Raw genomic sequence first — 27,292 nt, forward strand, 5'->3', positions numbered from 1 at the left:
GTCTAGGGTGGAGTCTTGGAATGGTTCACACATGCTGATTTTCCCTAGGAGACACGCAGCAACATTTTCCAATGATTTTGGTTGAAATATAAATGCTATTCTAAGAAAGCTAAGCATACATCATTCTTTGTTTTGTTTTTTTGTAGTCGATCCCATATATTTGGAATCAACAGTCAAAAAGCAATGAATCCCTTTTGTGTTCTGTTTGTTTTGTATCTGTCTAAGACTCTTCCTCACACATCTCTCACCAACAAACACACTCATATGAAAATTTGCAAGCACACATACTGTCACACATGCTCGAGTGCACACAAAGAAGTGAAAACACCAAAAAAAAGCACTACCCACATCCTGTTTAGTGAGCTCCCTGCAAGCCATGGTGAGTGTTTGTACTTCAACCACAGAAGCCGTATGGAGCCTCAAACTCCTGCACTTATCTCACCGCACTCTGCTTAACCTGGCAAACTGTCTGAAAACATTCCCTTGATACAGCTTCACCTCTACTGTGTTACGCTCCACAACAAACAGGGCTCAAACAATTTGGCAGATACATGATGAATCTCTTTCAGCGGCAAAGTGGATTTGGGTTCTGAATCGGGGAATGAAAGGAAGAAAATAAACTTGCTTTTTTTTGCCTGTTTTGTATGTTTTAAAACAAATAATTAAATTTTTTCTGTATTAAAATGCATTTGGATATTTTTTTAAACCATAAATTGCAGTATAACAAAATAATACAACATATCTGAGAATGTGATTACAAAAGTTATGTTTTCTGTTAGTTGCATTTCCAAGGTTGACACCACATGTAAACTCTCATGTACCTTTTAATTGAAGGTGCCTGAAAAAGTAAACGAAGATGGATGACTCGCATCGTTTCACAGACAGAGTTCTGTATTGGTGATGATACACAATGCTTTTTAATCCACATAACCAACGATACGATCACATATTTCACAATATTTTTATTACATTAATAATGGAGCAATAAATAGTTTGTGTTGTGATGTTAGCCAGGAAGCAAAACTGCATCTTGATAGAGCTGGAATCTCCAGTAATAAAGCTGCTATTTTTGTGCTCTGCTTATTTTACAGCTCACAAATCATAAACATTTTTTTTTACTCCAAGAACCAATAAATAAATAAAAACAATAAAATAAAGTGGAATAAGGCTAGAATGCTAATTTATAGCAGGCGAAAGAGTGTCTCTTTATGTAGGAAAACAGAGATCTAAGCTCAGCTGTGGCAACAACAAAATGCCATAGAGTTTCTGAGTGACATGGAGAGGCATTAACCTGCCTCATGAGAGGGAATTATTCACCAGTGTAGAGCCTTGCTATGGTGGCCACCTAACTTCCAAGCCCCAGCCCTATCCCTTTGCACCACCCTCATCAGCATGCATTATTCTTTTTTTGGTGTCTGTTCACATTGGCTGACAAGCTCAGTTTGCTTGGCGTAGCCTGGAGGTACAACCACATCACACATACAGCGCTCCCGTTTCTCTCGCTGTCGCACGGGCTGTTAACAGTGGTTTCAGAGTCAGGGAATGTGAAAATATTCAGCGTGAAGTGGAAGGTGGTGGGGTTGGGGGTGGGTGGGATTTGACTAAAGAGAAAAAGGACTGGGGGAGGGGTTGGGGGACTTGAAAGTGTGACACCACACAGACTTGCCAGTGTTGGCTGATGCGTCTGGCCATCCTGAAAGGTTAACAGGCACCAACCTCCCCTCTGTCCAATGTGACATGACACTCTCTCCGCTGCCATCGCCCGCTTTGATGTGACGTTCGCTCACGGTTCATGAACTCTGGGGGCCTTGAGTGGGATCTTTCACTTTGTGTTGTGTGGGACATCATAAAGAGCGGCAGCACAAAGAGAGCCCAATTAACTATTTTCTGGATTTTTGCCGTTCTTTGATCTGTCGCATACAGACTAATGACGGAACTTGCACACGCACAAACAGTCGCCCATGCAACTGTAAACACATATCCATGCCGCACACTCACACACAGTGTTATTGTCCCCCCCTGCCCCGCCCAGAAACACATTGTCTCCCTTCAGAGCGGACATTAATAAGAAATGAGTCCTTTTGAAGCGTAGCTGTGGGTTGTCAAATCTCTAGCGACATCATCTCACCCAAGAATAGCCTCCTCCCATCTTTTAACATACACTCCTACACATTCAACCTTCCTTTGTGCATATGCAACACTGTAAGGAGAGTCTGTATCCAAAGGTGTCCTAACTTGTTACCAAAATGTATTCAGTTCCTGGAAACACACATGATCCCCACACTTCATGTTTACTGCAATGCAAGATAGTAACACAATTTTTGTTCTCTCTGTCTGACGTTGCCTGCACCCACTCCTCATTTACTTTGAACATTGATTTGTGGTATTTTGGCTGGATGGAGAAATCAAAAACCAAATCACACCTGTGGTATTGTTCAACTGTGTGTGTGTGTGTGTGTGTGTGTGTGTGTGTGTGTGTGTGTGTGTGTGTGTGTGTGTGTGTGTGTGTGATCAATTTATTCCTTTAGTTCAGGGGTGTCAAACTCCAGGCCTCGAGGGCCAGTGTCCTGCAGGTTTTAGATCTCACCCTGGGTCAACACACCTGAATTAAATGATTAGTTCATTACCAGGCCTCTAAGGAACTTCAAGCCATGTTGAGGAGGTGATTTAGCCATTTAAATCAGCTGTGTTGGATCAAGGACACATCTAAATCCTGCAGGACACCGGGCCTTGAGGCCTGGAGTTCGACACCTGTGCTTTAGTTAAAGGCAGAAGGGCAGAAAACAGTTATCAGTACATCAGGAAGAAAGGTGGGATCCCCCCATTTCTCTGCTCATATTTACAGGGTTTTTTTTCCTTTTTTGATGTGATGTGAATGCAGGGTTTCCTCCATCCCAACTTACTTTTGATGTACAGCGTGTGTTTGAAGCTTAGCCTGTCACTGCAATATCTCTGGTAATGTAAAGCACCCCATGCCCTCTTTGTCACCCTGAACAACCCCCTCCTGACTGTGCACACACTCTCGCCCATGGCGGATTTGCTTCCCAGTTGCTTCTTGCTTTGATGGTGTGATACAGTTGTTAAAGCACGACACTCTTTTATCTTTTTTCATGCCTTCATGGTGTGATTAGGTGTTCAGTGTTTCCTGTCAGGTCACAAACCCAGTTGTTCCTTTGCTGTCAAATTACATGACTAGAACTAATGCATTATGTGATGACAACATGTCCAAATTAGTGTTATTTGTAAAAAAAAATAAATAAATAAAAAAATACTTGATTACTCTGAGTACAAATGCACATTAAACAAACTACATTAAATTCAGCCTTTATGATTTTCTGAATGCAATAAAATTTAAATTATAAGAAGTCAGAAAAATCTGTTGGAATTGCTTCCAACAATGTAAACTGCCACTCACAGTATGTCACGCCATGGAATCTATCTTATAGATGATAGCGAACTAGCTATCTCACCCTCAGTTCATACTTTCCGACATCCTCGTCTCTCTGCCTGACACCTGTTATACTCATATGAAAGATGTGCCTCCTCCTCGGTGCTGCTGCTTTAAGATTCGCTTTGTGCTGCCGGTAAAAGCTGCCTCAATACACAGTCTGAAAACCTGTAAATTGTCAGTGTGAATTCTGCACACAGACAAGATTGTTTCTTTTTTTTTCCAGTAAAAAATGTTTTACCACAACTTCACATGGAAAAGTATCCTAACACGCTGCACGTGAACATGTAGGAGTAGATCGGTTATACAGGATAGACCACCGCACAGACCAACACACTCAGCAAAGAAAAATAAGCAAAAACAACAATGGTTTGACCACCGTAGGTGTCCCCGCCCCCTCCTCAGCACAAACCTCAGGCTGACCAGAGGTTTCGAGGAGTGACGCGGCATCCCCCGAGTCCACCTCTAAGGGGAACACGCCTTTCCCAACCAACCCACTGCCATTTTCCCCATGTTTGCCAGAGCTGTGAGCTGTAGAGTTTTGGGCAGCGGGCCTTTGTGTGTATGTGTGTGAGAACTTACCCTCTGTGAACTTTGGTTTTTCTTTCTTTTATTGTGAGCGAAGGTGTGCCCTTATTGTGATAATTAGTTTGTCATTGTGGAAGCAGGTAGGGGTTCTCTGCCATTTTTGTTTCAACTGTTTTCTCCTGGTTTGGTTAGACAGGGAGCTCAGCCATTGTATTTTGTTTTTGGTTAGTGAGTACTTGGTTTTGATTTCTAGCTAAAGGGGGGTGTTTTGTTTATTGTTCTGGCCTTGGAGACCCTGAAGAAAAGAGCTTCCCTGTGTTTTCGTACTGTAGTAGTTTTAGGCAATAAATCTTGTATACTGACATCTTTGTTGTCAACATTGGTCACGAGAGAACTGTAATTTTTATATTTGCACATATCACCAATGGATCTTTAACATAAATGTGCCGGGTGAGGATTCATTGTTCATCCTTAGTTGGTTAGTGTAGTTTATTTTATGTAACACATTTCTAAATGCTAAACGCGCTTTCCCATGTCCACATGTAACCCTGCCATTTATTTCCCTCCTCTGCTGGCCCTCTTATATACACACCATGTTGACTTGTACACGGCATTTTCACCAGGAACAATGTATTCATAACTAACTGACAGACAGTAAAAGAGCTTGTAAACTTTGTGGTTAGTGTCTGACTTCTTTTACAAACATGGGGCCGTATGCACCCACGAGGCAGATACTGTATTGTCAGAGGCCTCTGACCCCATGGAAATTATTTTTGGATATTAGGGCATAACCAACGTTTTCGTCTGCTTTTAGGCTTTTTTCACGTGCTGTTTTTCTTTCTTTCTTTTTTTCTATTGCATGCAGCAGGATACATTTTCCAGTAAATGCTTTCTAGATTTGTTTGTGAACTCGTTGAATATGTTGTTCGTACACCACAATAAATTTATTTTGTGAGCTATTAATGGTTAAAGTGCTTTACACCGCTTTGTGTTTCATTCTGGTCTCTCTCTTTCCTGTTGATTATACTCTTGCCTCATTTGTCACAGCGTTTGAAAAGTGTGTCATTTCCTGTGTGTTCGTGGCCTGACCCTATTCCATTTATCAGCTTTTTGTGAGACTCTAATTGTCATTGCTCTTGGCACAATGTTGTAGCCTTTTTTGTGCTCACCAACAATTATTTCATATTCAACCTGAATTTTCACTTGCAGTTCTCCATTCTGCAAAGCCATTAATGTGCGGTTATGATCAGGATCTCCATCATGACAAATGACATGATTCATGTGCAACTTCCCATAAAGCAGTTTCCCATTTATTAGTGATTCATTATGAAGTCTGTTTTTTTCATGGTATTACCAAGGCTAAAATATATTGCAGGTATCTCACAGATTGAGGTTATAGTAAACTTTGATCTTATTGGCTTATCAAAGAGGTCATTGTAGATAGGAAGTGTTAAATGTCACAGTTTTACAGTGATAAAAAGACAAGGAGAAAAGAGCACTTACAAAAATAACCACACTGTACTTTGGCAGTTTTTCTTTCGGTATTATTTTGACATGTGGTCGCAGCAGTGAATGGAATCTGCTCCGATAGTTTAGATTGCTCCCCGTTGCCTTGTGCTCCTCTTCATCTGTCAGCAGCATTAGGTGTTCCCCAGACAGGGTCTTAATAGTGGCAGAGCGCAGGGGACAGGGCCTGTAATGGAAGCTCTTTGTCCAGTTGTCACTTTCACTGCTCCCATGGAAAAATCCTGCTGGCCATTGCGATGAGCCCTCTAGGTAACAGCCACAGCTCTTCTGTCACCGCTTGACTAAAAGCATGTGTCACACTAAACTATCTTAACTTTGTTCTGCCTTGTTTTCTCTTGATCTCACTTGTTTTTCCAGCCAGTTGTTTTTTGTTTTTTTTTGACAAATGTACTTCATATATGGTACGATAAGTCATGAGAATATCAGCTTTTATGTCATTTGAAACATGTGAAAAGAAAAATATTACTTTTGACGTTGTCTCACCTGATATGTATACAAATGCTTTGTTGTTGCATTGCCAAGATACGGTTCAGTAAAGAAAGGAATAAAAGCTTTATGCCATTAAAATTCCTTCATGTCTCAGATGCCAGAGTTCCCATCTTATCATCTCCCTGAAGTGGTTCTGAATACCTTCCACTTGACTTTGTATTAGTTGAATATAAAGGGAGCCCTGGCTACATGCAGCTCTTCCTCTGGGTAAACATTGTTGAGTGTGATAAGAATTTTAGAGAGAAATTAATTTTGCCACAGTTCAAGGAAAAGGCCAAAAAAAAAAAGTGTATCGCGGCAACCAGTTTGAATATAAAGCTAGGGGGTTGCCATATGATTCATCATCTGCAAATACCACTTCTCTCAAGATGGGACGTGGAGTCGGACCAGCGAAGGCTGCTCATTTGTGCATGAATAATGAGACCAATAAGCTTCAAACCCTGAAGTTGCTTCAGCTCCAAGAATCTGTAGTATAGGTTAGCGTGAGTGCCGATGAAGGCATGCGCATATAGTTATAGAATTATTTTGATTGATCGTATTCATTGAAGTATCATAGATGGCAAAGAAATCTACTGTATATTATTAGGTTGCGTAAACTATATTATTGTTACCATCACACCAAGTCTATATGGAGTAGCATGCTTTCTGGGATGTGGCTTTGTGTGTAAGCTTTTTATCCTGGTTCATTTGTGGACAGTAATGTGGATATGTGCACACAAATGCATACCTTTCTTGATCACTTTGAAGGTAGTTGTACGCTCACTTTTTAAGATAACTTAAAATAAAAAATATTCAATATTATCAGGGCACTATTTGACCATTCTTTGAAGACCTGTACTGGCTCTCAAAACTGCTCTTAAATGACTGTGCTGGACTTTGGATATACTAGCTGTACTTGAACTTTGGATGGGGTTTTTGGTGTTTAATGGCACGTGACATAGAGCTTCTGTGTGTAATACTGGCACCTTCTGGTTATTGTAGTGTGGTTTGTTATTTTATATATTTGTATTTTTTTTAGATTTTTTTTCACATATATAGTTTTTTAAAGGGGTATTCCAGTCATGTCGCAATGCACTTCCACAAAGATTAAAGATGCAGGGACCTTTTATTCCACAAACACTGGATTCACCATTTAACATATACAAAAGCAACCATGAGCATCTTGCCCTCATCAAGTATTCACAATACAAACAAAACACTTGACTATGAAATCAATTCTGTTTTGCAGTAAGTTCAGATGTTTGCATAATGTGGGGGTTTTGCCCATGCCCCGCCTTCCCCCAGCTTTCTTATCTCCTCCAGCAGAGGGTAGTGGGCAGACCTCCATCCCACAGGCCAGCTGGATTACGCTTGTTGGTTTAATCCCATTCATTCTCTCAGTACTCTGTGTCAAACCGAAACCTACTGGACCATCATGTCCTTTAGTCTTGCTTACACATTTACACGCACACACATGCACACGGGCATACGTACACGCACATGTACTGAGGTGTCTGTGTTTGATAAGGCCCGTGTGGAAGTATTAACCCATCAGCCCAGCTCCATCACATCATGGGAAATCCCTTTTCCTCCAGTGATCCCCAGTCTGCCCTTATCACCACATCCTGCTCTAAAGCCCTAAACCCTTGTGTCACTACACGCTGCTTCTGTGTCAGGGATCAACTCTGATGTGCGTGTAGAGCGACTAAAACTGAAAATGCTGTTTACATGTCAAAATGACTTGATTTTAAAAATGAAATGTTTACAGTAAAAGACCAACAGGAGATAGATCCCCCCCCCCCCCCCCCCCTTCACATGTCAGTGTCCTATTATTTGATTTAGCAGTATTTGTTTTTCTTTAAAATTTTTAGTATGTTCTTAGGTTATTTTACACTTGCATGGAGCACAATTCTCTTGCATTGTTATTCCACTGCAGCTGAAAAAAAAGGAGGAAAGGTTGTGTAATAACCAATGGATTTGCTGAAGGCAGCAGCTGTTTGCTGTTGAGTTGTGAGCCAGACAGTGTTGTATGGCATCTTGACTGGAAATGCTCTGCAAACAGCCAGCAGACTAAACAGATTATAGATCTGACAAGCAGAAAAAAATAATAATAATAAAAATTGCAACATCAGGAGCTTCAGACAGTCACAGACATAATGCAAACTTTACATCCATTTTCTAGCAAATAGCGTAGATGTGTGTATATCATAGAGTATGCAATAATAGTTGTAGTTTGGGTCATACGCTCTCTCCAAGACAAATAATTACGTTTTGGGCCCAGCTTTCTTCAAGATGACCCCAAAACAGAGTCTGCCTCCTCTTCAGGAGCCATTGTACTTCCAGCTATGCAAAGTATAAAGCCAATAATCACTAACAAAATAAACTTGCAGCAATAGTTAAATTTGAACAGTGGATATAATTTAATTAAATACATGTCTCTCAAGCAGTATGATAATATCACTCATTTTAAATAGAACATCTTAAATCGTAGTTGCTTAAATTGTGCCTGTGATTTAACACACTTTACTTCATTGCACTCTATTGCATCTCAACATCTTTCCCGCAGCTGTTTGTGAGACATTAAGACATTATTCTTAATGACACATTCTGTCACAGAGTGCCCCAAATGCACGTACCCCCTGATTAAAATGTCATTGACGACCTAGTGGGTTGGACAGTTCATAGCCTACAAACAGCTGATGAAAGTAGTCGAAACATGACATAACACATGGGAAATTTCCATCGCAGCAGGGGGTTTAGTCACTCTAGCATGCAAATGTCAGACACATTTTTTTAGGAAGACAAAAAAAAGAAGCGGGCCAGCCAGAGCAGGCACATTATCCTCAGCTACACTCACATACACATTTTCTCATTTCCTGTTCAATTTTTGTGTTAACTGAGTCCTTTCAGCACTTAAAGGAGGGGTGGGAGTTTTCCTCAGCAGTATGCGAGAAGACCACGAGAAGAAGATTTTGTTTGTTGTGTTAGCTGTTGATAATAAATGCCAAATTATTTCTGTCTCGAAGATGAGCTGCAGGCAAGGCAAAGGTTGATCCACTGATAACCTACCATGTGTAAAATCTTCAAATCTGCCTCAGAGATGTTTTTTTAAAATCATTTTTCTCACATTCAGTCACAGTTGCTTTTTACTTCATTTTGAGATCATCAGAAGCGTCAGCTGAGTTTGACTCAAGTATTTCTCAGCAGGGGGAAGGTTGTTCTACATCACTCGCTCTCAATATGTGTTGTTTTGACAGCATGTCCCAAAGAGCTGTTTTAGTCAAACAAGTGTAAAAGTAGGTGTCATCCATAATTTGTTGAGGGCAGACTTGTTGTTTTGTTGCCTTCATGCTCTGAGAGGTGATACACTGTTTTGTTTTGTTTTGTTTTTTGTTTTGTTTTGTTTTTTTTACTCACCTCTTTAATTGAACCCTTTGGGCAACAAGTGACCGAGGCTTTATACAGTCACATATTTTACTTTATCATTCATCCACCAAAGCGTTAGATTAACCTTTCAGTAAATTTTCATGCAACAAATCTTTAAAAAAACTGGTTTGACATCTTTGGAGATAGATCACACAACTCTTGGGCAAGGATTTATGAAGGATTAATGTCACTGACATCCTCACATATTCCTTATGATACTCATAAAGTGACATTTTTTTTAGAATGAATCTTTTTATGTAAAAAAACTAACAACAATAAATCAGATAAAGAGAATCTCTATAAATAGAGATGATTTTTTTTTCCTGACTTTGTTAAGGCATTGTCTTTTATTTTCACCTACCCACTAGTGGCAGTGTGTACAGTCCTACTCTGAGAGGCTGCTGTGCTACAGTGGCCTTGAGATGTCAAACGAAATGCAACTTTAAAAAAAACCAGCAAACTGAAAAATACTGCAAAAGCAAGCATTACAACAGAAGTTGAATAAAATGCAAGAGAAGTAGAAAAAAACAACAACAAAATCTCACAAAACACAACAGAAATGTTTCTGGTGTCCCAATAACCTGATGGACCAGCTGGGGAAGTGACAGAAATCAAAAAAATGTGAACGACTGCAATGGGGCAGGCTTAAAACAGGACCATCAGGGTTGTGAGGGTTTTTTTCTATTTCCATTGATTTTTATTCAGCTTCTTTTGTGTTTTGTATGCTTCTGCAGCAGTTTTCTATTTGCTAGTGATTTCTTAAGCTGCAGTACATTTGACCTCTCATGGCTACCATAGACTGCCACTGACGTAGTTGCACCTACTGATCACATCTCAACTTCCATCTGTTAACATAGCAAGGCATTTTTGAGCCTGCTCTGCTGGGATGTTCAGTCGATTGCTTGTTGTTTGGCTCTTTCTGCAGAATCACCAAAATGTCTTCAAGTTCTTCTCGCCACACACTCATTCCCAAAACCCCCATACCTTCTTGCTCAAGCTTAAGCTAAAACACTGCTGTGATACTCTAAAACACGTTCCCTCCTCATTTATTATGAATGGTCTGGCTTTGCAACAAGTAAGCTGCAAGAATATTAGTCCTGATTGAGTGCTTTCTGGTGAGTGCAGAGGCACCTTTTCTGCTATTGTTGTATGATCAGTGTTGCTATGCTTCTTGGAGCACGCAGGTTAAGTGCAGATTTATACAGCAGTAATGCAAAGTCATTTAGGCGGCCTTTCTGTTTTTTGTTTTTTTTTTTCTTTTTAAACTAAACCTTTTAAGTTGGTCTAAGGTGAAAAGAAATGCTGCACTCAGAGACCATCAATCCATAGTGTCTCCTGTAAATGTGGGTAAGGAGACAGAGTGGGCCATCTACTAATAAGAAAGTTGGCAATTTTATCCTTGGCTCCTTCAACCTGCATGCTTGTGGGCACAGTACTAAACCCCCAGTTGCCCCCAATAAAACAACGTGTGAATGTCAGGTTATAAGTGCTCAGGCACTGAAAAGCTTTGATGGATGTACGTGTGCATGGGTGGACGAGGCTTGTAGTAAGAAACCACTTTACTTATAAGTACCAGTCCATTTACCTTTTTTATATGATTTGTTTTGGTGGTTTGGCCTCTGTGGTTTACTTACTTTATATAAACTCAGATAAAGACATTTTAGCATGTTAACACTTATGTCCACTTTATTGTAAATGTTTAACACAATTCTGGACTTGTTTTCAGGTTCCCTGAGTGTTGTTGTGATTATATGTTGTTCTGGTATTATTAAAATTGAACTGAACAGAGCTGAATTCATTAAAAATAATTGTGCCCAAGTCCTCTGTTCTTTTAGCTGTGAAGCATATCAGCCCCACAACAACAATAAATTAGTTTCTTCTGGGTCTTTTTTTAATTTTATTTTGTTTTTGTCATTTTCAGTTTCTGGATAAGTTTCCATTAAGCCCCTCTCTCTGCTCTTGTTCACTAATATTGCATTATTTACAAGCTGGTGCAGCATTGAGCTGTTTCTATTACTGTGTGTGAAAGAAAGAGGGGGGGAAAAGGAGGAAAATGTGTACACATCTTGAGTGTGTGTGTGCTGATACACACATGTACAGCATACACAAAACAGGCATAGTCACGCACAAGCGAGCAGGCACATGTCTGGTGATATAGCGTGAAATGGGACAGGTCATGGACATGGCTGCAGCACATCGGCAGGTGTTGACCAGGCCAAAACGATCTATTGAGTATAATTTGCACATGTTAGCCACTGTTGCCCTTTTCCCTTCAAGCAGCGCAGGTTCAGATCGAATCGATGTTCGAGGTCCTTAAACCTAAATAAGCTCTAAAATTGATTTGTTGGTACATTTTTACATCAATAGATCATTGGTGGTGGTAGGATATGCATTTCAAAATAGACAAAAAAACCTTCAGAATTACCTGTGTTATATTAAGTTCAGTCAGTGGGATAGGTAGGAATGATGTGCATTTCATGTGTGGGCTAACTACCCTGAAAAAAGCTTAGAGCCATTTTGTCTGGCATCCATAGTGCTTGGGGTCCTTAGGGTCAGCAGCAGCACTCTTTCAGACCCGCAGGCCAAGCCAGAGGCTTTTCTTGCACAGACATACCCAGTAAAATCCCCTGTAATCAAGCAGCTGGAAGGTCCACATTGAGGGGATTTAGTGCAGTGTGGCAAGTGCCAATCTGTCTGCAATCAGGATTTACACAGGCCTAGCTCCCGATGGCATTCAGTAATTTCTAGCGCGATGCTTGAGACTGATCACAGTGAGTCATGATGTCCCTTGAATAGAAAGACAATGCTGGTCAAATACAGCCCATGATTCGTGGGTCTGGAGAATGGTGAAAGTAGAAGTAAGGATTTAATATAAACAGAGCCAACATTTTATATTTTGTACAAGCATGCCCTCAAAACTACCTCAGTTACTATTGTTTTTAATAGTTTTACAAAATATACAATGAATATAAATCTTTGTGATCCTGGTTCATGTTGACTTGATTGTTTAACTTCATAATTTCTGCAGATTTATCAGCCGCACATTCACACCCCCAGTATCTTGTTCTACCACCTCCCAAAGCTATTCTATTGGCTGTAGATCTGGAGTTTGGGCAGAATACTGAAGTACACTCATTGTCATTTTTATGTACGATTTTTAAGATGACTCTTGCTTTGTGAAATTATCTGATGTCAAGCTGGACGTAAACATGAAAAGATTGTAAATCATGTCCATACACATGGTTAGCAAGCATACATAGAACGGCTGTGGCATTTAAACTATGATTGATTGGTATTAACAGGTCCAAAGACTGCCAAGAAAACATTTCACGCACCATTGGTGAGCCTTTGACCACTGCAGCCTCAAATTTGTATTCTTGGCTGACAGGAGTGGAACACGACATGGTCTCCAACTCTTATCAACCATCTGTTTCAATGTTGGACATTATGTGCGTTCTGGGATGTTTATCTACTTAGCAGAGTTGCACAGAGTGGTTAACTGAGGTACTCTATCAGCACCATCCAGTCTCGCAATTATCTTACCTCTTATTGACAAGGTACTTTCGGCCAGAGAACAGTTGGTTATATTTTGTTGTTGCTTTTCACATCATTAACTGTTTATAGAGTTTACTCTTTATATGTGAAAAATGCTGAGAGATACAGTATCTCTCAGCATTTTCAGGAATGCGCGATGAACCAGGCAATCTTGCACCAACAAACATTCCACTGTCAGATCATGTTTTCCATCATTCTAATGTTTGGTATGGAAATTAATTGAAGCTTCCAACTTGTATTGACTGAATGTGTTGCGCCGCTTTAACATGGTTGGCTGAATGGTAATTGCGCGAAAAAGCATGTGTACAGGCATTCTTAATACTCTTGATATACAGAAATATCGTTGATGTGTTTCTGAATTCTTGTTTCATTTAAATATTTAGATAACTTGTATTGCTTTCTTCTGCCTAAGAGTATGGATTGTAGCAGACTATTGCCATCAGTGCACTTCTGTTAGCTGAGAATAAGTGTTTACTTTCTAGCCTGCTTAATTAGGCTGTTACCCAATATTGTTGGGCTCAGCTTGATTTATAACTGGTTTAATGCCCTTTCCTCCTCCATAGTATTTCTATTTATATAGTTTGTTTCAGTTGTAGTTTTGGATGTTTGACTTGAAGTAAACTTATTTCTTCTTTATCGCCTTTTTTATTGTCCTGTGTACACAGAGCCCCTATGCAATAAAAAAAGTAATCAACTCTTTTGGGCCTTTAAGTTATGTGTGTGTACGCTGCACACTGGTGTTTATCGCTCATATATGGGATACGTGACGGAAGCTTTTCAGTAGGGCTGCCACAAACGATTATTTTGATAGTCGACTAGTCACCGATTATTTTTGCGATTAGTCGACTAATCAGATCATCATCCATTGGACGTAAAACTACAGCTTATTGCACTAGCAGCATCTGCTCTTATATAACTATCATTAGCTTACAGCTTTAAGCGTTTAAGGTATGTGCTAACTAAAAATAAAGACAAGATGATAGTTTATCAAATTTAAATGAAATTTGCAGATTGTTTCAGTGGAGTTTAATAAACTCCTTGCTATCTAAAATATAACAGGACACCGGAGTATATTCTCGAGCATCTTTAATCTCTTTTCAACTTTAATCTCAGCCAAACAGATTTACTCAGGAACAAATAAAATACTAAAAAAGCCAAACAATAACATTTTTAAGTTATCTAAGTGACTTATATATGTTTAACCTGAGTAGCGAAAGACGGTGGTGGGTTTGAAGACGATTTGCTGGGAGTCCGGTGTTCTCACGGCTCTAGTTAGCCTCGCCCCCGGCTCGCTATCGAGCTAGTGGGTAACAGTCGGAGCGCTTTTGAAAATATGTGGTGTCTTGATAAACTGAGCAGATATTTGAGGTTTACACAGCTACATTCTCGCCTGAAAATATGTTAAACGTTTATTTTGTGACCCAGAAAGAATAATAAGAGTAATATTAAAACTAACTAGCTGCCGCCATTGTTGGAAACTGCGCTGGGCTGCGCTATGAATTCTGGGACACAGCTTCTTCTTCTTCGGGGTTTAACGGCAGCTGGCATCCTTGTACATGCTGTGCTGCCATCTTCTGTTTCAGTCCGTTATTACACTCTTAAATCCTGCTACTTCATCCTGCGTCTTTTGGGATCTTACAAAGCGTCAAACGACGTGTCGACTATTAAATTAGTCGTCGACGATTTTGATAGTCGACGTAATCGTGACTAGTCGACTAATCGTGGCAGCCCTACTTTTCAGGAGAATTTTCTGTGAATTGTGTAGAAAATGTAAAAGAGAACAAAAAGGCAAAGGCAGAGGTGGGGAGAGGATGGGAGGCAGAGGATAAGAGGAGGTTTGTAAAATGCTGAAACTCCCAGTGGCAGTGGGACAGTCGGATGGAGACACACACACACAGACTCTGCTTTCCCTACTTTGTGTGTCTATTATTGATGGGCACACAGGGTTCCCACTCAGCCATCTGTTCTCAGCTCTCCCACTCTGTGCCCCTTTTGGTTTTTGCCTACAACTTAGGCAGACTGGCATGAGCATAGCAATGCTGTCCAATCAAAGTGTGAATCCTTCATAAATATATCACACTATTAGGGAGTTAGCTGTTTGAGCAGGAGCCCAGTGAGAGAAAAGAGAAAAATAAAAGTAATGTCCTGAATTTTTAATTAATTCTTCCTCTTTGCTGGATAGCTTCCAATACTTGCACTGATTTGCAGCAGAAGGTATAATCAGAACTTTCACAGACACATAATCATGTCATAACTTCATCAGATCTAAATATAATTGGCAAAGGGGTGTGCGTGTGTTTGTGACGGACTGTCTTCTTGTGTTCAGATCTTAATCAAATCACAGCCACACCCTCCCACTGTTAATAGCATATGGCTGCAGTTTTGATTTGATCAGTGCGGTAACTGATGACCATGCAAATTTAGTTGCCAGGGGGAACCCGTGTTGTGCAGGTCTTTTGATTGGCTGCAGGGTGGTCGCATGCGGTGTCGCTTGGCGCCCAGCTGGGACACAGGCCACATGTGGCGAGTCTGGAGACATGTAAGGTCGGTGTGTTTGCAAACACTTGGCTTCGCCCCGTCGGTCCACAGATGCAACCATTATCCCCTCTCCCCCATCCTTCCCTTCTCTCTCCTCCACACATACACACACACGCACCTTCCTATGCAGTAAACAGGCTATAAACGTTACATTTCGGTCATGCGCAGAAAACCGTGAGCACAAGTTGAGGCTGTGAGACTTAACGTGCATCCTCAATTGCATTCATCTTGTCTGACAATAAGGGTCACCCATGGGTTAGGGAATGCCAGAGGCTTGTTGGGGGTGCTGATTAAAGGTGAGATCATGGTTTCGGGGCTTTAAAAACCTGCAATATTACTCCATCGTGTGACTTGTATTTTCCATATTCCTAGAGGGGCAGAAGAGGCTTTATTCTCTAGCGAGCAGTAGAGTTAGGATCCCCCGGGGAGTACAAGATGAGAGGGGAATTAATAATGTGCGTGGACTCAAAGGCTTTGACTGAACTAAAGGATCAGGAGCGGCTGAAGAGAGTGTATTAGAGGTAGAATGGAAAACAGAAACATGGGCAAAGAGAAGAAAGTAAGAGAGACTGACAAGCAACCTTTGAGCAGTAACCTTATAAAAGAGATAAAACAAGTCTGTTTCTTAAAAAAAAGGAAGGAGAAGAAGAAAAAGAAAGGGTTTTTTAAAAAGACCAGCTATTAAAGGGATGCTCCCCTGAAGTTATCCTTTCAGTATCCCTTGTATTCCTTTTATAGTCTTACAGCTTTGTGATGTGTTGACATCAATAGTGAAACAATAACTGTACGTTAAATAGATTAATAAGAAGCGTAATCCTCATTATAAGCAGTACATGCGAACAGTTTTTCATTCCTTCAGCTGCCCTGAAAACAGATTGCAAATTAGCATTTCTTACCAAAGCTAGCGTGAGTCACGAGCTGCCATGGCTCCAAGTACTGAGAACATATTTTTCGCATTATGATGTGTGAAGCCAACATGAACTAAGAAAAGAGAACAAACTTCCTCATGTTGAGGAAACTTGAGATTTAATATTAATAGACTTTACCCTGTGATGTGTGAAAGTCACACTAGCATGCTCAGTGCTGGCACACACTCTCCTCAGGCCACACGGGCTCTGGCCCTGCTGTGACCTCTCTGGCTCGAAGCCAGTGGCTCTGCTATCCTTTGAACCTGGGCAAACCTGGCTCGAGGCACCTGTGTTTAGCCAGATCTGAGTGCAGCTGATCACGGCAGGCAGCATGAAATATTAATTGCTATTAAATGCCAAGCGCGTACACCCGTTCATCCTCTTGTTTCATTCGCATTTTACATTTTTGTCTTTGCTCTGTCTTTAAATTTTGTCATCTGTCTCTCACCCTTCAACAAAGAATATGTAGGCTCATAAGACAAAAAAAACCCTCAATAATGATGATGGGGCAGTTTGCCAGATGCGTTCCCTTCCTGCAGCTTTGCCAAGTGGGCAAAATGCCACCAAGCAGCACAATGGGTTTATCCTCAGTGATTTCTTAAATACCCTAAACACAGACACCTGAAACAAAGACACATAGTAATCTTTTCTATCTACTCCCTTGCTTCTTTCCACATCTTTATCTGTCTCTTTTTCCTTTTTTGCCTCCATCTCTATTTACAGTAAACAAATAGGTGTCAAGTTAAAACAAAAATATAATCCCTTAGTCTCTTCATAAAGGGGACCTTCACACTATAGAAGGCATACTGTTATCTTTGTCTCTGAAAACTCAATCCATAGTTATTCTCAGTAATCGCTTTTATCCTGTAAACAAACTAATGCTGTCCTGAATGCCATTTTTAGGCTTTTCGGTGATAATCAGCCATAATAATTGAAGCTTTGCCCTTTGCGTCCTGCAGTCATAACAACTCGTTTCTGATTATGCAACCTTGGCAAAATCACCAAAACACCGTATAGATGAGTAAAAAGACAATGGCCAGATCTCTAACAAGCTGAATATCCATGTGAAAATTTCAGCAAAGAAGCAAGACATCTCCACCATCATGATTAAAATACTAAATTAGGGATCTTTTAAAACAATGCTTCTGCCTGTCAGCAGACTGATGGAGACATTCAACAGCAACTTGAATTGAAGCTGGTCAGGCAGCATGTGGTGGCCTAACACTGCAGTATCTTTCCTTTAATTTCCTTTAATTGCAAATCTATATGTAAAGAAGGTATATAATGTTAGACTGACCCTGTGTTGAAACCATTAAGCACGACCAAAACACTCCATTACGCAGGTCTTTAGCAGCTCAGAGAAATAACCTCCTATTATCTGGTTGAATAAAGGGATTCCCCCTCTAGAGTGGTTTGATGTAAATGAATGTGACATATATGCACTCCGTGTAACTGATTATGTTAAAGACAAGAACACCTTGAATAGAGAGAGTGGACAACAGCACTTCAACACAAGCACTCCACAGCTCGAAATTGATGGTCTTCGCTTCATAACAGCCATTAACATGTGCTCAAGTTGAATGTTAAATACTAAAGGCGTTGAGGTGCCACATTGTGTGTTTAGAGAAGAGGGAATTTGATGAGACGCTGTCGATGGCACACCTGCCAAGGAACAATTTTGTCCTCCCTGTTGAGGAGACATCTGGCATTGCCACGGTGTTACAACCCGAAATACACCCAGGAGTGGGTAATGAGGCGTAGGAGACAGGGGGTTGTGTTTTTTTTGTGTGTGAGTGTGTCTGTGTGTGTGCGTGTGTTTTGGGGCGGTGGTCCTCATCTGCCTGAACTAGCCTCTGTAGGGCCTGCAAGCGCACCATCTGCAGTCCTTAGCGTAAGCCCACTTGCGTGTGACTCATAAGCAGCAACAAATCAACTTAAATGCATGCACAGACACATTTGAGCGTTTAAAACTAAAAAGCTAAAGTATGGAGGCTTTACAAAAAAAGCTGCCAGCCACCTAGCTGAGGCTTTGCACCGCATGTCTTTGAATGTTACTATTAACATGGTGGCCTGCATTATGTTTACACACAGTCCTGTGTGGTGCTGCATACGCATGAGAGGGGTTGCTAAGAAACGCTCAAGTAAGGTTCGATAATCACCCTCAAAGAACAGAGGAGCTGCAAGGAGTGTGTTTTGTTTAATTGCAGCATATACGATGTAAATGCGAGTGGCTCTTCCCCTCTGGTGTCTTTTACTTTTCTTTTTCTGTTGTTGCCTTTGATTTTTTTCTTTTCTTTCTGGAGCCTGTCTGTTAAAATCCATCGAAATGGACACAAACGATCAATCGCTTATATGATAAATCATAAAGTCTTTCAATTCTGATTTGTTATTAGAATAATTACGTGGTGCATAACAAGAAACAAAAATGGAACACAGTATAATGAAGCCGCCTGGAGCTGCTTTAGTGTTAGAAGACTGCTTTCGACAGTATTATGCAGAGATGCAATGAAGATGTCTTAATGGTGAATTCTTAGTAGCATATCAGAATGTATTGCAAGAAAAAAAGATTGCCGTAAATGTGTGTGATGCTTGTGTTTTACAGAAAGTGGTGGACACAGCCTTGTACATTGGGGGTAAAGGTGTAGCGGTATGAAAACAAAGCATTTCACAGCCAGCTGGTATAGTTTAAATTCAATAAATAAGTAAAGTTTTATCTGTAAAGCACATTTCAAAGTGCTTCACAACAAAATGCCATAACACAAAAACAAAAGTTGAAATATGGAGCACTGTTCTAACTTTTCCTCTGACACCACTGAAATGGTAAATGGACTGGTTCTTATATAGTGCGTTTCTACTCTACTTGTATACTCAAAGCGCTTTATACAACATGCCTCAATCACCCAACACTTTCTCTTTTACCATTTTCTATCTAGCATTCCTACACATTCACAGTCTGATGAGAACATCACAGAGAAACTTGGGGTTCAATATTTTGTCTAAAGATACTTCAGTGTGTAGACTGGAGAAGCCAGGGATCAAAACCCCAACCTTCCAGTTAGCAGATGACCTGCACTGCCCCTGCGTTACAGTCATTCTACAAATGCTCAAGAGAAGATGCTTATGGAAAATAGGGAGCGAGGAGCCTGTAGGCCACACGTTCCCATATCTCAGATATGTTGTGCTCAAGGACACTCCATAAGTCAGTGTTTAGTAATATGGTTTACTACTTAGTGAAACGTATTACTAAGTAGGCTTGTTGTAACAGAGTTGTTACATGCAGCACAGAGACGTATGGCTGATTTTCATGGAATCAAAGGTTAAGGGACACAAAACTGGTTACTGGCAAGTCAACAAACTGGTTGTGTTCTGGTATTCAGTGTGATCACAGCCTTTTAAGATGACATCATGAGTCAGTTACTGTAATCTGTGGTTACCGTAACTGTAACTGAATGTTTAGTTCATTAGAGGTCTTCAAACATAAGAGCAAAGATGAAAGAAATTTGTAGTTTAATTGTTCTAACGTTTCATGTCTTTGTTTATTTCAGGTAATCTCCGCTCTGTCGAGGATCTCCCACCACAGCATTGCACAAATCAAAGGCATCAGGTATGAGTCTCATTTCTCTCTCATTTGTCTTTTAGACAGCTGAAGCACTTCCAAATATCAGCGTCAAAGAAGCCATTTGGAACGATTCCACATTTTCTTACCAGCCTATTTTAAAATGGATGTAGCTATTAACGTCTGCTGCTCATTTGAAATTCAATTTACATTTTAGGCAATTAGCAGCAGCATTCAACCTCCACATTATCATGCAGGACAGAAATGACTGACAATACATTCCCATCTGTCACTCAGACAGCGCTGTGTCGTTCGCAGTCAGAATACTTCATTCCATGCAAGAGTAGTCATTTTTAGTCTCAAGTAATGGCGAAGTTGAGAGAGTTCTCCCCATTTATTGGAATGGGCTCCTAAGTTCTCGTCATTTGCTTGATCTGCTTGGAGCTCAGTGGCTCACCGGCAACACATAAAAAGACATTTTATCTGTCTGAGTAATGAGTTGATGGAGCACAGCCGTTAGGAGCTGTGCCAGGAAATGAAGGGAGGGGAAGGAAACAGGGAGCGAGAGAGTGACAGAGAGAAAGCAGGTCCCATGACATTAATAAAGGCAACATAACCCGCTGACTGCTGGCTAATTCACTGCTTGTGCATGCTGACCATTTTGCTGTGAGGTGTCAAAATCAATGCTCATTTGACCTCATTGTAAATCACAGGACTTTTTATTCTCAACTTATTTTACTTTTAGTAACTTTTCAGTTTTTTGAGTTTCACTATTTTTGGAGTGTTTGCCCTTTAACTGATTGATCAGCCGCCACAATGCTAAAGTCACAGTTCTAGATAGTTTTGGAGGTCGTACCTCTTTTCTCTGCTATAACTGGGACTATCGTAGATTCTATAGCTATGTTTTTAAAGACATTTTAGCTTCTGCCCTATGTCTTTTCTTAACATAACTGTGACTTTGGGTGATGTAGGCATGATGTGACTGATCCAGACTTTAGTCTACTTTAATATAAATTTAACAACAGCACTTTGAATACCCAGGCTTTATTAAACTTTACTTTTGTTTCAGTGAAATATGAAAATATTCACTACAGTCCCCCTTAACTTACTGCAAGGTATCAACCAGGCAGTGGATAAATACAGAGGGAACCTGAACAGGATGAAAAAAACTATTACAAGAGAATAAAATTAAGAATCGATGCATACTCTGAATTATATCACTTCAGACGTCTTACTGTAGTTGTAGTGTAAAAGCAGACAGAAAAGAAAAGCTTGAAAGGTAAGCAGTAGGTATTTGCCTTTAGTAACCCAGAGCTGTTTGGTCTAAAAGTAAGTACTGACCTCTTAGTCTGCTCCCCAGCAAAACAAATGAGAACTTCATCACAATGACTAAAAAATGACTTTATTAAGTAGGGTCACATTTCACTGTTGGCCAGAACAAAAGAATATTGATATTAAAGAGTACACTCATCTAAATCCTAAGGGAAATGTGTCAGAAGAGGAATGGCATAATACAAAGTGTTGTCTTGATAAGTGGCTGGAAATTAAAAGTACTGCTAAGATGCTTGTTAAAATTTTGTTATGTTAACGTGATCTATTCTCAGAAAAGCAAATGACAATTTTAAACTTTTGCAAAGATAATAAAGAGTTAATTGTTTTTAATATTATTATTTTATTATTTTTCAGTTAAATAAATTATCACTCAAGTAGAAGTCTTTTTGTTTCTCCTCAAGCTTTTTAGAAATATTTCTTAGTCTCGATTCTAAGTCAGCGCTTTGTTTTTGTTATTAGCATTGTGTCATATATTTAGTTTAAGCAAGTATGTATATATGAATATATTTCTTATCCATGGTAAATTTGTAGAATATAATGACTTGAAAAGTAATTATTGAATATGACAGTCACAAGAACATTTCAAGCTTCAGCAGTGAGGAGTGCAAGCAAAAGCAAGTCGCATACTTGTGATGTGCTTTTACCTTTTTATTTTTACAGGTTTTTAAGCTGTATCAATAAGTGTGGTAGGATTTATCGTGGCACACTGTTTTCACTCCCTCAGAGCTAACTCTTCAGGCCACCTCTAAAGCCGAATAGTTAACATTAAAAAAAGAAAAGAAAATCCCAGAATGCAGAAAATTAATGCTAAATGCTAGCCGTAGATGTGGTGACTTAAATTTACATTTCGCAGGTGAGTTCGAGGTGAATATTAAAATGAACTATCAGAGTAGCAAACCATTGATTTTCTTTTTCCCCTCAAGTACAGCACAAACAGGGATTTCATCAGTTTTGTCATTTAAAAAAAATGTAATAGGTGACTCAATATTAAGAAAAGACATTAAGAAGAAAAAAAATCCTGACAAAGTTCCTTTCATTATTTGACTGGATTTTGACTTGATATATTTGGATTGAATTAGTTGCGCTACACACAAACACAAGCAGTGCATGAAAGGTTGTTTTAGAAATTGGATTGAGAAGAATATTGTGGAATGGAGGGGTTTTTTTAGAGAGCAATTTTAAAGCTCTTTTCCAGTTTAGGCTCCTCAGATTGGAGGGCTCGATGTCCAGATGGTAACTCCACAATCTTAAATGTGCATTCACAGACAGCACATTGTGGCAATGCATTGAACTGTAGACCAATTGGAAAGTTCCTCAATGTGTTAATCGTTGGATAACATTGCCACAGGCATGACTTTGATGTTTTGTTGAAGCACATTGATCTTGTCTGTTCGCTGTAATCAGAGCTCAGTAGTTCATGTCTTTGTTTCTGTGTCAGCATTCCAGCCAGAGTCGGGCATTAAGGCTTTATTTCTCCATGCAGACACGTAATTGCACAGAAATGCACTCAGGATAAAATCACTCAGGATTTCACACATTCCTGGAACCTGCTGATTTTCCTTTGGTGTAATTTCTGTCTATAGTCACCTCTCATTTCTTTAAATTTTGGAAATGGAAAATAGGTGCAGTGATTTATTGAACATTTAAACATTTATGGAATTTACTGACTTTGTATCATTCTAACAAGCCTGAACATCTAAATTTGGTATGACCACCTTTATTCTTCAGCATATCCTGAACTCTGTTAGGGAACCGTTCTTGTATTTCCTCTCCAGGAATAGTTCTCCATGCAACTTGAAGGACATTAAGTGCTCTTATGTGTTTTACATTTTTAATGGGACTTTTCCACATTCATTATTCCATTGATTTTGACAGTATACCCAACACCACTGGCTGAAATGCAGCCCCAAATCATGACAGCCTCCATCTGTAGACACTCACTGTTGTATCTCTGTGTACCTCCTCCACACAGACAGATCAACTGAAGGGCTAGATGTATCTCTCAGGCCCTGTGTCAGGTCTTTACTGGACATTTTCCTATTTTTAAGAATATGGCGTTCACATACTGTTCGTCTGTTGTAGATACTTTTTAGGTCTGCCACTTCTTCTTTTGTCCTTCACTCGTTCACTTTATTCAGACACACTGCACACAGCACTGAGATTTGCCAAATTTTGTCTAATAGCTCTTTAAGAACCTTGATGAAAAAGCATTGTGGTTATCTGTGGCATTTTTCATAGATTCAAATGATGAAACAGGAACAAATTCTACACATAACAGACAATTTAGCAAAGAACAAAATTTAAAATGTGATGATGCATTATTTTAACCCTCTCCTACAACATATTTTTAGCACTAAAACCTTAACTGGTCCCATTTTATTTTCTATTTTATTCTGCTTGCCTTCATGATTGACGTTGTCTTCTTCAGTAACAAAACTACAAATCCTCTTTTTTTTTTTTTTAAGCCTCATGTTCTCATCTTTTTGTGTGTCAAACGTGTTGACCTTGGCTTTCTTACGGCTTATCTGCAGTATAAGCCTGCATCATCCTCTGCCCTGTTGTCACCCCAAGCCCCCTCCAGACAGCCACCCTACCGCCCACACACACTATCCTCCTACTGTAACCTTCAACCCGCTTGTGCTTGTGTCCTAATTCATCACTGATCCCTGCTGTTTGAGTGTACAGTATCTCCTGGCCTCTGAGGGATCAGGTCATAGAGTGTGGGACACCTCAGATCACCACATAGACTGATCTGATCAGGAAGTTGACATAATATAATGATCCTCCAGTGTGATATTGTCACATGCAATGTATTTACATTTGTGAATGTTTACTTTTTAAATATTATAGTGGCTTCATGGTGGTTTGCACATTTGCCTAACAAGCCAAGAAGCCCTGGTTTGATAATTTTTTTAAAGATTTATTTATCTTGGTTAATCATATCAGAAGTTTGAAAACTGAAAGTTTTATGGATTCCCTCCAGGCAGTCACAAATATTTCATCAGATTTACCCAAAGTCTTTCTTCAGATCACCAAAACCCAAGTTTGACTTGAGTTAATTAATCAGTGTAATAAACAAAAATAAAAATCAGACTCTGTAATCATTGTTTGAAATTTGCTACATGCTCATGGATAAGCATTTACAGTATAGCTCAAAGGATAAGAAAGAGCTTCCCTGAAAGAAGACTTACAGAAAAATTGCGAGATATGCTAAATGAAGAAGCAACTGAGACCAAAACTAGACTATAACATTTTTAACCCTTTGTTTTGGGTCAAAATCTGCAAAATGAGGCATTCTTTTTGAAGTTTCCTCTTAAATTCCAGACATGATACAAAAGGTTGGAAAAAAAACTGCAGTGAAAATTTGTCCAACATTCTCCCTCTTTACATGCAGATGTAGATCCTTTAGCCAGTCAGCTATAGGGAGAAACGACAGAGAGAAGAGACAGAGCAGGTGAACAAAGATGGTAGGAGGTGTGTGTAACAATGTCTAAACAGCATAGTTGCTTTCTAAATAAGGAATTGGTGATGACATCTCCATCTCTGCTTCCTGAGAACTGCATTAGAATATTGATGTATATTCTATGATAATTAAAAATCTGAAGAATATAGCTAGCTAGCTTAGTTTAGCATAAACACAGAACAAAGGGAAGCAGGAAGTTCTTGCATCTGTCTAAAAGTAACAAAATCTGCCTGTTGACATATGTATTAGTTTATGAACTTATCTATTGTTATTTAGGATATAAGGAATAGTAAAACACACTTCGTCTGTCTAACTGTGTTTATTTTGTGCCCCTTTACACCACTGAACATCACGCTTATTAGTACACAGTCATCATGTTGCATGCGCGTTTCTGTTTTTCTTATATACCATTTGACTGTACTGCATGTGCTAATTTCTCTGTAAGCGCTGTGAATCCAGCTCTGCAGAAAAAAAAGAAAAAAAACCCCTCCTATTCACATGCTGATTGCACACACTGCCCCTCCCCAGGAAATGAAACTGTAGCAGTGGGTTTTCAGGGAGAATGGGGAGATTTATAGACAAGCCATGGTACAATAAGTAGCAAAGTGCGGAAGCTTGCTGGAGCTCCAGCGATTTATCGACCCCTGCAGAAATGAAGCCGTGTCCTGGGACATGAAACTGCTTCCATTGCTGACCATTTGAGCTGCTTTCACACACAACATCTACACTGTTGTTCTGCTGTTTGACAATAATGGATCAATGGGACTGGCTCATTGCGGATTTGTACAGGACACCTGCACTAACAGTTCCCATTACACCAGAAGAGTGTGGAATAAATTAGACATGATCACAAAGACATTGGGGTTCATTACAGTAATGTAATTCAGTGAGAAAGGAAGAAGAGCTGCAATGTGTAAGATGAGAACTCTGATTTATGAAAATTGTTAAGTAAGAAAAACAAAAAACCAAAGCAAAACAATGTTTTATCTGTGCTTAAAGAGATTTTTTACCTCTTGTGGTTTGACCATGGGATGTTTCAAATCAAATAACAAAAGCGACTATAATATTTAAAAGTTGAATCATCCAATTCGTCATTCACCTGCTATGAATTAAAGTAAAAAAGCATTCAAATAAATAAAAAAGAAATACCTCAATGGTTAAAAGTAGGCAAAAACACATAAAGACACCAAATTCATTGGTTATACATGGCTACAATTACAAAAATACTGAATCTCTTTTAGTCTCTTTTCAAAGTACTTTTAAATGAGAAAAAATATAAATACAAAAAAACATATAGTATACAGTGCTTAACAAATTTATTAGAGCACCTCTTATTCAAATTAAAACAACAACACACACAACACAGATATTTTAGAACTCTGGGAAAAATGTATTTAAAACCAAAACTTGCAGCAGTTACTGAACTGAATTTGTGTTTTTATACCCAAATTTGAGTCAGCACACTGAGAAGTCAAAAATGAATCAAGCATAACATAAAAGCATTAAGACTAATTTTTCTGTTCAGGGATGCAAAACTGTAAAAAAACAAAACAAACAAACATAAGTGCTTTAACAGTAACTTCATGGGTAACAACAATAATTATATTTTAGCTTTATAGATACATTTGGGTTAAAGAGGCTGCAGATACTGGTGGGTTAACCATTAAAGAAACATATGTTTTTTGTAATTACTTAAACTGTAAATTTAGTGCAGCTGTGACATAAATGTTACGTTGGGTGATGGTCTAATAAATTTGTAAATTTATATATATATATAAATTCTACATTTGATACATCTTTTCATCATATATATGTATGCTTAATAATGAATTTCTTCCAGGAGAAACATTGCATGCAGGGACCCCAGGTCTTACTGCTGTAAGGTTTCTTCTTCTATTTTCTTTTTGGATAACAACAAAAAAATGAAGTAAAATGAAAAACATCTGGACAGCTGTGATGAAGCTCATGACTCAGTGTGGATGGCCACTAACTAATGATTAGACTCCTGCAGATATGTGATGCATTCACAGGCAAAACTAAAATTAAAAATATATCTGCAAGCAAAAAACAAATCTTTAACATTTTCTAAACACAAATCATTCACCAGCTCCCATTAATGTGGTGTCCATTGCATTTTTACATTTTGGAGTAAAACAGTGAAATGAGGTGAATGATGCAAGAGTCAGTGACATGAAATTGTAATCATTTTCCAAAGGTAATGTGCTCCTCGAGTAACCATTTTCTATGAAGTCTGGAGACCAGTTGGTGCTGAATTGTTTCAGTCTTCCCCCTCTGAAACCTCTGTTTAACATGTAGCAGTTTTCTTCACCAGGGATGCGCTCCGAGGCTTCGCTTTATTTGCAATGAGATTAGTTTTAGCAGCTTGAGAAGGCGAGACAAAGACTGAAAGCAGGTGTCGCACTCCTAAAGCATGAAAGTTGGAAACCGTGCATGTAATCGAGCCCCCCCCCCCTTCCCTTCTAGCACTGAATAGCCAAGAGACAGCTCATCAGAGGTGTACTGATGAAATTATGAACATAGTT

At 39.3% G+C, this 27,292-nt stretch overlaps 1 protein-coding gene across 14 annotated transcripts in view; it reads left to right on the forward strand.

The window, feature by feature from the left end:
- Window positions 1-27,292, forward strand: part of vav2 (vav 2 guanine nucleotide exchange factor) — a 196,161-nt gene that overhangs the window by 114,143 nt on the left and 54,726 nt on the right. For all 14 annotated transcript variants that reach the window (XM_026174291.2, XM_026174301.2, XM_026174297.2 and 11 more), the window contains exon 3: window positions 19,944-20,002. In XM_026174291.2, the coding sequence (XP_026030076.1) occupies window positions 19,944-20,002 (59 nt within the window). The remainder of the gene's footprint in view (window positions 1-19,943; window positions 20,003-27,292) is intronic.

The sequence above is a fragment of the Astatotilapia calliptera genome, chromosome 7 (assembly GCF_964374335.1).
Source record: "Astatotilapia calliptera chromosome 7, fAstCal68.1, whole genome shotgun sequence".
In the NCBI taxonomy this organism is placed as follows: domain Eukaryota; kingdom Metazoa; phylum Chordata; class Actinopteri; order Cichliformes; family Cichlidae; genus Astatotilapia; species Astatotilapia calliptera.